Source organism: Benincasa hispida, chromosome 9 (genome assembly GCF_027475165.1).
Source record: "Benincasa hispida cultivar pf3 chromosome 9, pf3_genome.v1.1, whole genome shotgun sequence".
Lineage (NCBI taxonomy): Eukaryota > Viridiplantae > Streptophyta > Magnoliopsida > Cucurbitales > Cucurbitaceae > Benincasa > Benincasa hispida.
In genome coordinates this window covers 81093147-81105536 of record NC_143486.1, presented here as the reverse complement: position 1 = coordinate 81105536, position 12390 = coordinate 81093147, and the positions used below count along the sequence as shown (strand labels likewise).

The following is a 12390-nucleotide window of genomic DNA, read 5'->3' as shown; positions in this document are numbered from 1 at the left end:
TAATATATGTAATTGAAATGATTCTAAATACCAATTGTTCCACATAAGGAAGAAAAGGCAAAAGAAATAATCCAAAGTGTTACAAATTGAAAATTTGGAACTTCAAAAACCTACAAACACGGTAGCTTGCTTTCCTAATCTGACCAACAATTGGACATTTCAGCTACCACACGCCTTTAGAGTTCAGACAATAACCACCTATAGCTAACATATAAACCCGACTCCTTTTTTTCTGTTAACTCTACTGTATTGTTGTTGCGGAAAAAAGAAAAATGAACACGAAAGTAGAAGCGCAAAAGAGAAGGCGTGGAGATTCAGAGTCTCATCTCAAGATGAAATTATCTGTGCTCTTACAGTGAAAGAAAGCTAGAGTTATACCTGGTTCTTCAACTTAAGATCATAAGATTTTTTAACCATAAGACTTGTGAAAATCCCTAGGCACCAAAATTGACAGGGAGCTCTTTGGCACCACCAAAGTATAAATTAAACTGAAATGAAAAAAAGTTTAGAAACCAAACAAACCCAGTTCGCTGACTTTCTCCTTCTCAAAGGTCTCGAAATATTGATAGATAATTGTCACTGCAAGTAAAATTCCAGTTCCAGAACCGATTGCTCCCATGAAATCAGCCAACACGGTCAATGCACCAATGCACATTCCTCCGAATGCTGCAGCTGTGGGTATGTAACGGTTCAACTCTTTCTGTAAGTTAGATTCACGGTGTCCAGGCATGACCATTTGTTGTTCCTGCAAATCAAATCAAAGCATTGGCAAATCAGGAATCACTCAATCGAAAGTTCTACACCTTCGATTCTTAAACTACAGTGAGCAGACTTTTCATTTTAACACAAGTGGAATAAATATGACAAAAGCTAGAAGGATGTAATTTGATATTTCACTGAAAGAAAGCACATAGGACCAAATCATACCTTCAGCTGCTTGGCCACATCTTTGGCAGAGGAACCAGAAACTTCAATCCAAGTTTTTGAGAAGAGTGCACATGCTGATAGCATAAAAACAAGATAGAACAAAGCATGGAAGGGATTGGCTGCCATATCAGCTAAGCTGAAAGAAGAAACAGCACATATTACACAAAAAGAACACATAGATGATAGGCAATATAGAGTACATTTTTTTCTCTATATAGTTTTCTTCGGGATGGTGGGAGAGTGGGGGTCATTAGCAGGAACTAAGGATATTACCTTGATGGTGGGGTGATGTAATAAGCAAGGCCACCAACAGGGATGGATTGGCCGTTTGAATACTCAGATTCCTTCCATATACCCAGAAGATTCACCAGAAAGTTCCCACTGTACTTCCTGTACAGTAACTGCAGATACAATTCCATGCAATCAGTTAGGAGGAGGCATTGGCAAGTGAATATCAGTTTTGCATCAATGTAGAAAAATGAACTTACCTGAGAGATGAAATAAAGGTTGGAAACAAGAGCAGAGTGAAGGATAATTGGCATATTGGAGGTGTAGAAAAGCTTAATTGGGTAAGAACCCTGTTGCCCACGAGAGTTCTTTGACCTCACAGGCAAAACCACCCGAAACCCTTGGAAGTAGACAACAATTAAGAAGATCAAAACTGTAGCAAGCAGATTTGTCACATTAGGAAGATTCTGCCTATAGAATGCTTCCCGCAATGCACGAACCTTGTCTGTCCGGGTAATCAGCAGATGGAATAATGCAATGACAGCTCCTTCAAATTCAGCTCCTCTTCCACTGTTAATGGTGGTCGGACTAAATGCCTTCCAAATAATATTCTCACTGCAAAATCCAGACAATTTTGAAAAGTCCATTAATGATAGTGTGACCAAAAATATGTAAACACATAAATTTGATGAGAAAGGATGACAGAAAGGTTAGGAGAACTTACCACATGTTGGTTGCTATGAAGAGGGAAATTCCAGATCCTAAACCATATCCCTTCTGGAGAAGCTCATCCAAGCATATGACAACAATACCAGCAAAGCACAGCTGAACGATTATAAGAATAGCATTTCCCACGCCAAGTTGGCTGACGCTACCATACATTCCCGAAAGAACATAAGCAACTGCCTCACCAACGGCTATCAGGATGCCCAACAATTTTTGTGCACCATTTCTGATTGGAAAATAATTGGAAAAAGATATATACATATTAAATTAGAATACAGGTGAATGTGGAACAGAAAAGAAATCATATTATCAATATGGTATCTCGAATCTCAAAAAGGAAATATTATTGTAAAGAATCAATGCATTCACAATCAGCTAGAATAATAATAACACTAGGAAAATGAAATGCTACAAACTATAGAAAAACAATAGAAACCAAAGAAATTAACCATTGGTCAGTAAATTATAATAGATATCATCATACTAATCAACAAGAAAGGCAGCCATAGTAATTCAAGTCATCATTGTTCACCAATACGCATGACTTACAGAAAATAAACTATAGCATGTTGGCTGTGATTCTATTGTTGGCAAACAAACTTCTATGACAGATATTTATTCAAACCAAGTATTTAATGTGGGCTGTGATTCTAAAAAAAATTTATAAGTAGATTAAAAAAATGTTGGCAAACAAACTTCTATGACAACTTAGAAAAACTACTGCAGGGCACGATTGGAAATGGAACAACTACGGGGAAAAAATCTTCAATGAACGCAACAGGAGGATGCATGGTCAAAACAAGTAGTTGTAAAATTGCCAACCCATATTGAATAATATTTCCATCTACTAGCTCCAACAATCAGCAAGCACGGTAAATCGACAAATAGATCGTGAATTTATATAAGAACTTACAAGAGAGCACGGTCCTCCCGCACATTGTTGTCGACTTCAATAATCTTGGACCCAACCAGGAGTTGCATCACCATCCCAGATGTGACAATGGGGGTGATCCCAAGCTCCATGACAGTACCACGATTGGAAGCGAGGATCACACGCATCCAATAAAACGGATCTGCACCCGTGGTGGAGTGAATCCCATACAGAGGAAGCTGGCTGCATACCAAGAAGATGAAAAGGGCGATGACAGTATAAATAACCTTCTCTCTGAATGGAATTTTCCGATCGGCACTCTGCACCTCAGGGAGAAATGAAAGGAACGGCCTGACCAGATGAAGGACTCTAAACCCACCACCCATCTTCCTTCAACCAACTTATTATCAACAACACTGCATCAAAATAGAGAGAAAAAAAGGTCAATAATTGAACATTAGACATACGCATTCGATAGATCTAGAAGGCAGAGATGGACAATTCCAGATCTCAACCGATTCTTAGAACAAAATTGGGAAATTGTCCAAAATAACCTCCTTTTACTTTTCACATTTGAAAGGGCGAAAATACCCCTGCTTTAGAAAACCCTTTCATATACACTGAAACCATTCCGGCGATCCAGGTCCTCATCTCGCCCAAGATATCCCTGCTTTCACTTTGAAATTTTCCTTCCCCACGGTTATTTGCATCCTAAGCTTACTTATTTTAGAGGTATTTCACTATTTCCTTCTTTAAGTATATTGTTTCATTTTAAATTAGAGTTGGGCTAGGGTTTTAGAATGTACCTAAAATATATGAGAAATCTGGGTTGGATATTATTTTTCTTGCAATATTAAACTGATACAAACAGATACTACACTTGATCTTAGCCAAAAGGCCAAGAAAGGTATATTTTTCTTGCAATATTTGTTCCTTTTTTGTGTATGTTGTCTGTTATTGATGAATTTTTGGATACAATACATGCTATTTCGATTGAATATGTTTGAATCTCGATCGAGATTCAATAAAGTGGGGCCGAGATTGTTTGGATGCGTACCGAGATTGGATGTAAGACCATTTGAGTTTTGGGCATTTTGTATAGAATCTTGGGGTAAATGTGGCTTGAGCTCATCCCTGAGTTCTTTTATAGAATGGGACCAAAACCCTAATCTCATGGCACACTGGTGTAAATGGCCCGAGTTCTTCACTATTATGACACGATCTCAGACGAGTTTTCCACCGAGTTCTTCACCGAGATTTAAGACAGATTCCAAATTTATGTGTGTGTTTTGTTGTTGTTTTGCCTATTTGATTGTTGAGTTGAATATTTGGATTGTGGTCTGTGTGACAGATGGCATTGGTGACTAAGATTCGTACTTCTAACCATTTTCCAGTAAATCTAACTTTTTGTTCTCGTCTGGCGAAAACAGTCTCGACACTACTACAAAAACAGTGTTTCTTGACGTTTTTTTAATGTTAAGTGTCACTTTTCTTGACATTTTAAAAACCGTCAAGGAGTCCAGTGTCAATAATGTGGATGTTCTCGACTAGGAAAAATGTCAAGAAGAGTGACACTTGACAAGTTTGAAATGTAAAAAAATATTTGCATTCTTGATAAATAAAAAACATCAAGAACAGTTTCACTTGATATGTGAAACTTTTCAAGAAATACTTTACTTGATACTTCAAAAATGTCAAGAATATAGGTGTTCTTGATAAGAATAAAGTGTCAAGTACAAAACTTCTTGACAATTTCCACTTGTCAAATATATCTATATCTTGACACATTTAACTCATCAAGTATGTTTGTTAAATTTTAAAAAAATTTAATATAGATGTTTACCTACAAATTGTTCCTGTATATTGGTCCAGCAATCACATATGATGTATTATATTATGACAAATATCCATCAAACCAAATAAACAACTAAACACATTTTCAATCTTATAAACCAAAATTTCCTCCAATACCTTTGACAAAAAATAACATTCTTCAACATTGTCATTATAAAACTTTACAACTCCACAAAGGATTTTCTAAGTTAACTAGAAGAATATGGACAGACCCATATGAACATTTCTAAAAGAATATAAGGAACATAATTCTAACAGTCAGCCCAATATGAACAATTTCACAAATTCCATTTCCAAAACTTCATCAAAACTACCATCCACCCCATATTAATAATACCTTTATCCATAATTGTAAATCTAGTAAGAAAAGATGATGAGCAATGATCTAACTTAAAAAAAAAGGTGTGGGACAACGAACAAGTTTTCAATACATACAACTAGTCATTTCTAGCTTTACAATATCACAAACTTGAAGAAAGTAAGACAAATTATAACTCTTCAACTACATTTGTGCATTAAGTTATCTTAGGCATGAAATTTTTCATTCAGAAAACCAAATTAACACAGAACTAATGAAAGTAATACTAGAGCAACAAAAGCCATTGAACTGATATCAATACCTACATGTTCTAGTTTTTCAAGTGGATCAAAGTAATCTTTTAAAGAAAACTAAAATTCATTATCAATAATCAATTAATTTTTAAATAATTATAGAATCATAATTAACTCTAATTCAAAAACTAAACACACTTCAATACTTTAAGAACTTAGAAAGTGAATCCAAACATGTCCTTCATCAATCCGAACACAATGTAAGCAATAAGATGTTTAGAAATGGAGGAAGATATTGGTAGAAAGTATGTAACAAAGCAAAAAAATTTAGAAGTGGAGAAATTGTTTGTAGGCTTAATTTTCAAAAATTAAAAACTAGTTGAGGTCATACCAATTTAATTTAAGCATTTAAAAATGAGGATTTAATCTTTCGACTTTTAAAATTATAAATTTAGTTTATGGACTTAATTTTTTAAAATTTTATCAATCTCTCCAATACAACATTGAAAGTTTTAGTTGTTTTTTAAAATTCATCAAATGAGCTCATACAACATTGAAACTCTACTTGGTCACTCGATGATCTGCAAATCTATAACGGGCACTCGATGGTCTGCAAAAAGGGAAGCCAAATTGCTTTCAAATACATTCAAGAATTGTCCACAAACAAAGGAAAGCAGCAACAAGTTAAACAAAGCAAAGCGGCAACAAATTTCTTTGTTTCTTCAAATGGGTTATTTGTTTTGTTTTTATTTTATAGTTTAAAATTTGAATTGGGCACTCAATGGTCTGTAAAAAAGGAAGCCGAATTGCTTTCAAATACATTCAAGAATTGTCCACAAATAAAGCAAAGCAGCAGCAAAGTTTTTTGTTTCTTCAAATGGGTTATTTGTTTTGTTTTTATTTTATAGTTCAAAATTTGAATTGGGCACAGTCAATGGTGCGCAAAAAGGGAAGCCAAATTGCTTTCAAATACCATTCAGGGTACCATTGAGTGCCAAATTGCTTTCAAATTGTCCAGTTCAAATTGCTTTGAAATTGTTTTTATTTTTTAGTTCAAAATTTGAATTGGGCACTCAATGGTCTGCAAAAAGGGAAGCCAAATTGTTTTCAAATACATTCAAGAATTGTCCACAACAAAGCAAATCAGCAATAAATTTTCTGTTTCTTGAAATGGGTTATTTGTTTTGTTTTTTATTTCATAGTTCAAAATTTGAATTGGGCACCCAATGGCCTGCAAAAAGGGAAGCCAAATTGCTTTCAAATACATTTAAGAATTGTCTACAAACAATAGGGTGCATCGGCTAAAACTTACATCAAGTGAGGTGGCGACTTTTGGCAATTCACGATCAACCGCAAGCTTCGAAGTTGCAGGTCAAGGGGACCGGTCAATCGAACGCGAGACCTTTGCAAAGGAGAAAGAGAATCAGACTCTGATTTAGCAATTCCTCTATTCAATTTGCTCACCCTAGGAGTTGCAGATGATGTCTTGTTGGGAGTTTCAGGTGTAGAAGATCTGTTAAGAACAATCAAAATGTACTAATCAAAACCATATAGAAATAGAGCAGAAACCAAATAATCCAAACAAACCCATCTCAAATTCCCAAAGAACATTCACAGAAAGTAGAATTTTAGCAACATTTCAGCACCCGCAAGAACAATTTCAATCAGAAATCAAGCAGAAACGATGGTTCCAACAAGAAAAAGCAGCACAACCACTAATTCTCTGAAAGAAAAAGCCTAAAATTACTTCCAAGCAGATCTAACCGACCGAGGATGAGATCTTGAAGAAACCACCGTCAAATCAACAACCAAAATGTAGACACAAAGAAATCCAGAAACGACAATAGAGCAGCAGGAAAAAGGGCTCTCTTCTTCCCACGCTAAAATAATATAGCAGCAGCAAAACCAAATAATACAGAAATATTAAGAATCAGGCAAATTGGGAAAAATGACCTATGAGAAGTTTGATATTATATTTTTTACCCATCCAAGCATGGTAAATATTAGTTATACAGTTATTCTTATGCCCATTGTTAAATTCTCATTTTCAATTTCAACCACCAAATTACTAAATTAATTCACATTCTCCACCTAAATTTATTCAAAAAAATTAATTTATCTAAAAATCATTAACAAAAAAATTATTCACACCAAAAATTTCATTTACTCTTGTGTCTCTTATTAAATTCCCACCTCCAATTTCAACTACCAACCTACCAAAATAATTCACCAAAAATTATCTACATAAATTTATTCACAAAAAATTAATTTATTCAAAAACCATTAACAAAAAATTCTCCACCACCAAATTTGATTTGTTTACAATCTCACAAAAAGTTCTCTTTTACCAAATTATTCCATAACGAAATTCATTAAGTCCAAAATTTGTATTTCACAAAGTTGTAATTTTGTACACAGTATGTATTTCATTTTATTTGTATTCAATAGTTCGATAATTTCTGGAAATTTGACAAAAATAAATAACCTTTTTAGAGTTTGATTTATTCTTGCTTTGTTGATTGTTTCTTTTCTTTTTATAATGCATTGCATTTGATATTTATAATTAAAAAGAGGGAAAAAAAAAGAGAGTAACTTTTTTAAGATATTCAGTCGGGCTTCACCGGGTACAGAATAAGTTTGATTTCCGATCGGGCTTCATCGGGTCGTCATAGGGTAGAAAGCAAATTTGAAATTACCCGGGCGGGCTTCACCAAGTACAAAATAATTGTTGGTAAGTTTGATTCCCAATCGGGTTTCACTAGATCTTCATCGGGTATGAAATTAATTAATTGACCCGATGTAACGACCTAACCTTTCGAGTACTCAGACAATGGTCGTTACTCATGATTATGCATTTACATTCAAAACATTTTGACTATTGAAGTAAAATTCATTAAAACAATTAAGACAACTTGCAAAACAATTTATAATTTTAATAAAATAACAAATAGATAAAATCCTTTGCTCGGGGCCCTTAAAAATATTTACAAAGAAAACATTTAAAATAATAAAATATTCTATCTAACTTTAAAAGCCTAATTTTAAAACTTTCAAATAACTTAAAAACAAAAAAAACATAATATAAACTCAGCGGAAGCGATTTTCTTTGTCCTACATGGCACGATCACCGGTCTCTCTCGCCACTCGCCGGTTTGGTCCTGTTCTTACCTAAAAATATAAAAATATGAAAGGTTGAGTATAAAAATACACAGTAAGTAATCCAACCACCGGAGTCAGGCTATGCATTTATATCCTATAAATGCGAACATGTAAATGAGACACACATATAATAATTAATCACCATTATGTGGCTGTCTAATGAGCGAATTAACCCATCGGTCCATGGAGCTGTAAAATGGTTATGAATCTATCGATCCATGGAGTTGTAATATAGTTGTGAATTCAACAATTCACGAAGCTATCATAAAATTATGAATCGTAAGTTCACGGAGCTATCATATAGGAGCTGTCATAGGTAGTGAACTCGTCAGTTCACAAAGCTATCATATAGTTGTGAACTCGTTAGTTCACGGAGCTATCATATAGTTGTGAACTCGTCAGTTCACAGAGCTATCATATAGTTGTGGGCTCGTCAATTCACGAAGCTATCATATAAGAGCTGTCATAAAGTTGTTAACTCATCAGTTCACAGAGCTACCATATAGGAGTTGTCATAAAGTTGTGAACTCGTCAGTTCACGAAGCTATCATATAGGAGCTGTCATATTATTATGTTAGGAGGGCAACCAACACAACCATCACATGGCATCTATCTTAACGTCAAAAACTTCTCAACATAACTCATATACATATCTTAGAATCCCACGCACATAACATATCAATAAGCTCATACATTCACAAACATGTCAAATAAGATCTAGATCATGCTTATGCATTCTTGTAAAATATCTTATAAAACAAGATCATGCTCAAACTTCATAACATAATCAACACTGGACAGTCACATGATCATATATCCTCCTCGTTTCATATAGACTTAAATCCATCAAATTATCCTTTAATTTGATTGCTCGGCACAAAGGCAGTTCCAGTAGTAAGATTACTTACCTCAATATAAATGGCAATCCAACCCTTTTAGATTAAGAACTTCTTGGCGTAAATCCCAAATTAACCTTCAATATGAAAATTGCCTCATAATCAACTTTAAAATTATTGGACACGTTGCTTTTGATTCATAAGTCCTTTTGAACCTTCAATTTAAATCCAAGACAATATGGATAACATTAGTTTAGTCCAAGCTTAATGGGAGTCCACAAATCAATCTTTGATAATGTCAGCATGCTATGTCCGTTAAAACTCCAATTTCATCCTCGAATACATGAGGAATATGAGTTTAGTCCAAGATAGAACTCTAATTGGTCTCCCTTTGGAATGAGGGGTTGGTTGTATTTATAGAGGAAAAATAATCCTAATCCTAATTCATTTAGATTCCATAACTTGAAGTAGTAGATAGGTTAGATTTTCTTTTTGAATAAAACACTTTCTCTGATTAGGAGATCCATAATCTAATTAATTTGGGAATTCATATTCTAATTGAATTAGAAATTTTACAATCTAACGAAATTAGAAATTTCATAATCTAATTAATTTAACTTAAATCCAAATTTCTCCTATCAACTCAATTTAAATTAATTATCTTTTTTAATATTTAGTCAATTTAAAATCACACATTTTTCCAAGTAAATTAATCCAATTTTTCCTTAAATTGTATTAAAATTTTAATTCTTTACAAATATCTTTTAAATTAATTATCTTGCCTTCCAAATTATTTTTTTTTTTTGCTCCAATATATCCAAAATAACATCCAAATATTTCAAGATAATTTAAAGAAAATTACATGAAAATTCGGTGTGTTACATTCTTCCCACATTAAGAAACTTTCATCCTCAAAAGTTTTAAATCAAAACAAATACATTCATACTAAATCATTACCTTGACCTTTCGTCCCCAACTACCTTCGTTGAACAACAAAATATTTCTCAAATACTTTCATTTTCCTTCACCATTATCTTTTCCAAGACCAAAAAAACCAAGATGCTCTTTTCCACTTGTCTAGTAAAATATATCTGTGTCAAAACATGTGACTATTTGTAACCCTTCACAATCTACAATCCAATTCTTAAATTTAACCTTTAGGAATCTATCCTTCACGTTGATATCGCTTTTAACTCTAAATACCTTTTCTTCTTCTTGGGTCAATTAATTAAACTTGAACCTTTTCATTGCAACAAAACATAGTCCAAACCCAAGTACCCTAAAAATAATTCAATCCAACAACTCATTTTCTCCCATTTAAAGGCAACTATAATTTCAACCATCTTGGTCTTCCTTGATCAATTCATCTTACCTAGGTCTTGTAAAGAGTTCCTCATATTACCGCTTTATGCTCCTAGTCATTCTTCTTCCTTTTAGGCACGTAACATGAAAAACCAAAACACATACCTTATTCGGTCCACCAACTTCGACACCATGAAAGTGATCGTGACCTATTTATCTTCCAAAATTTCTCTTGAAACATTTTGTCTCTAATATCTAGTAATCCTTAATAGAACTAAAATCTATTATACACCTCTTTCTTATCTTATAAAGCAACTTTAGTCTCGTACCTAAGAACATGTGTCTTGTGATAAAGTTTCTTGTAGCACCACCAATTTTATTCTCTTAATGCAAAACTTATACTATACCTGAGTGGACTTCCAATTTGCCTACCTTATTTTATGGCTTAAACAAATATAACATTTTCTTTCTTTCCATGATACCAAAACAAAAATAATCATCTTACACTAACTTCTTTCAAGTTGTTTAAGCTAGCAGTAACAATTAATCAATACATAAAGCTTAGACAGAAAAGCTTCTAAACACATTTTTCATAAAACATTCATTGATAGAACATACCTGGCGAGGACGAAGGATCCGTGAATGGGCCATAAAGAGCATAAATCTTGGACTTACATCGTAAGTCAGTCTATAGAACTTAAAACATAGGCTCTGATACCAACTATAACAACCTGACCTTTCAAGTGCTCTGATAAGGGTCGTTAATCATAATTATGCATTTACATTCAAAACATTTTGACTATTGAAGTAAAATTCATTAAAACAATGGAGACAACTTGCAAAACAATTTATAATTTTAATACAATAACAAATAGATAAAATCTTTTGCTGGGGGCCCTAAAAAATATTTACAAAGAAAACATTCAAAATAATAAAATATTCTATCTAACCTTAAAAACCTAATTTCAAAACATTCAAATAACTTTTTAAAAAAAACATAACATAAATTAAGCGGAAACGATTTTCTTTGTCCCATATGGCACGACCATCGGTCCCTCTCGTCACTAGCTAGTCTGGTCCTATTCTTACCTAAAAACCTAAAAATATAAAAATATGAAAGGTTGGGTATAAAAATAACCCCACCACTGAGGCCAGGCTATGCATTTATATCCTATAAATACGAACATGTAAGTGAGACGCACATATAATAATTAATCACCATTAGGTGGCCATCTAGTGAGCAGTTTAACCCGTCCTAACATGGAGCTGTAACGTGGTTATGAACCTGTTGATCCACGAAGCTGTAATATAGTTGTGAATTCATCAATTCATGGAGCTACCATAAAGTTGTGAAATCGTAAGTTTACAGAGCTATCATATAGGAGCTATCATAAGTTGTGAACTCGTCAGTTCACGGAGCTATCATATAGGAGCTGCTATATTATTATGTTAGGAGGGCAACCAACACTATCATCATGTGGCATCTATCCCAATGTCAAAAACTTCTCAACATAACTCATATACATATCTTAGAACCCCACGCACATTGAACATATCAATAAGCTCATATGTTCACAAATATGTCAAATAAGATCTAGATCATGCTTATGTAGTCGTCTAAAATATCTTATAAAACAAGATCATGCTCAAACTTCATAACATAATGAAAACTAGAAAATCACATGATTATATATCCTCCCCGTTTCATATAGACTTAGATCCATCAAATTATCCTTTAATTTTATTGCCCGGTACAAAGGCAACTCCAATAGTAAGATTACTTACCTCAATATAAACGAAGCAATCCAACCCTCTTAGATTAAGAACTTCTTGATGTAAATCCCAAATTAACCTTCAATATGAAAATTGCCTCATAATCGACCTTAAATTTATTGGACAAGTTGCTTTTGATTCAAAGATCCCTTCAGACCTTCA

The 12390-nt window shown here is 33.6% G+C and overlaps 1 protein-coding gene and 1 pseudogene across 6 annotated transcripts; both read right to left on the bottom strand.

Annotated features, from left to right (window-relative positions):
- Window positions 1–285: 285 nt before the first annotated feature.
- Window positions 286–7130, bottom strand: LOC120085873 (uncharacterized). Of its 6 annotated transcripts, none has more exons than XM_039042117.2 (8): window positions 6906–7130; window positions 6471–6671; window positions 2795–3168; window positions 1880–2107; window positions 1416–1770; window positions 1201–1328; window positions 928–1063; window positions 286–745 (listed from the first exon to the last, which is right to left on the bottom strand). In XM_039042117.2, exons 3-8 carry the CDS (start codon window positions 3136–3138, stop codon window positions 506–508), a joined length of 1431 nt encoding a protein of 476 aa, XP_038898045.1. In that variant the 5' UTR covers window positions 3139–3168; window positions 6471–6671; window positions 6906–7130; the 3' UTR covers window positions 286–505. The 6 variants fall into 6 exon arrangements, with proteins under 6 accessions (XP_038898045.1, XP_038898044.1, XP_038898048.1 ...); XM_039042116.2 differs by having other exon boundaries at window positions 6927–7130; XM_039042120.2 differs by having other exon boundaries at window positions 6923–7094.
- Window positions 3541–3663, bottom strand: LOC120087411 (U2 spliceosomal RNA; annotated as a pseudogene).
- Window positions 7131–12390: the final 5260 nt, after the last annotated feature.

Coding starts and splice junctions, on each gene's coding strand:
- LOC120085873 (XM_039042117.2), bottom strand. CDS start 3,138: ATGGGTGGTGGGTTTAGAGTCCTTCATCTGGTCAGGCCGTTCCTTTCA. Junction 1,771..1,879: donor TTCATAGCAACCAACATGTG/GTAAGTTCTCCT, acceptor TGGATTTTGCAG/TGAGAATATTATTTGGAAGG. Junction 1,064..1,200: donor TACATCACCCCACCATCAAG/GTAATATCCTTA, acceptor TTCTTCTTTCAG/CTTAGCTGATATGGCAGCCA.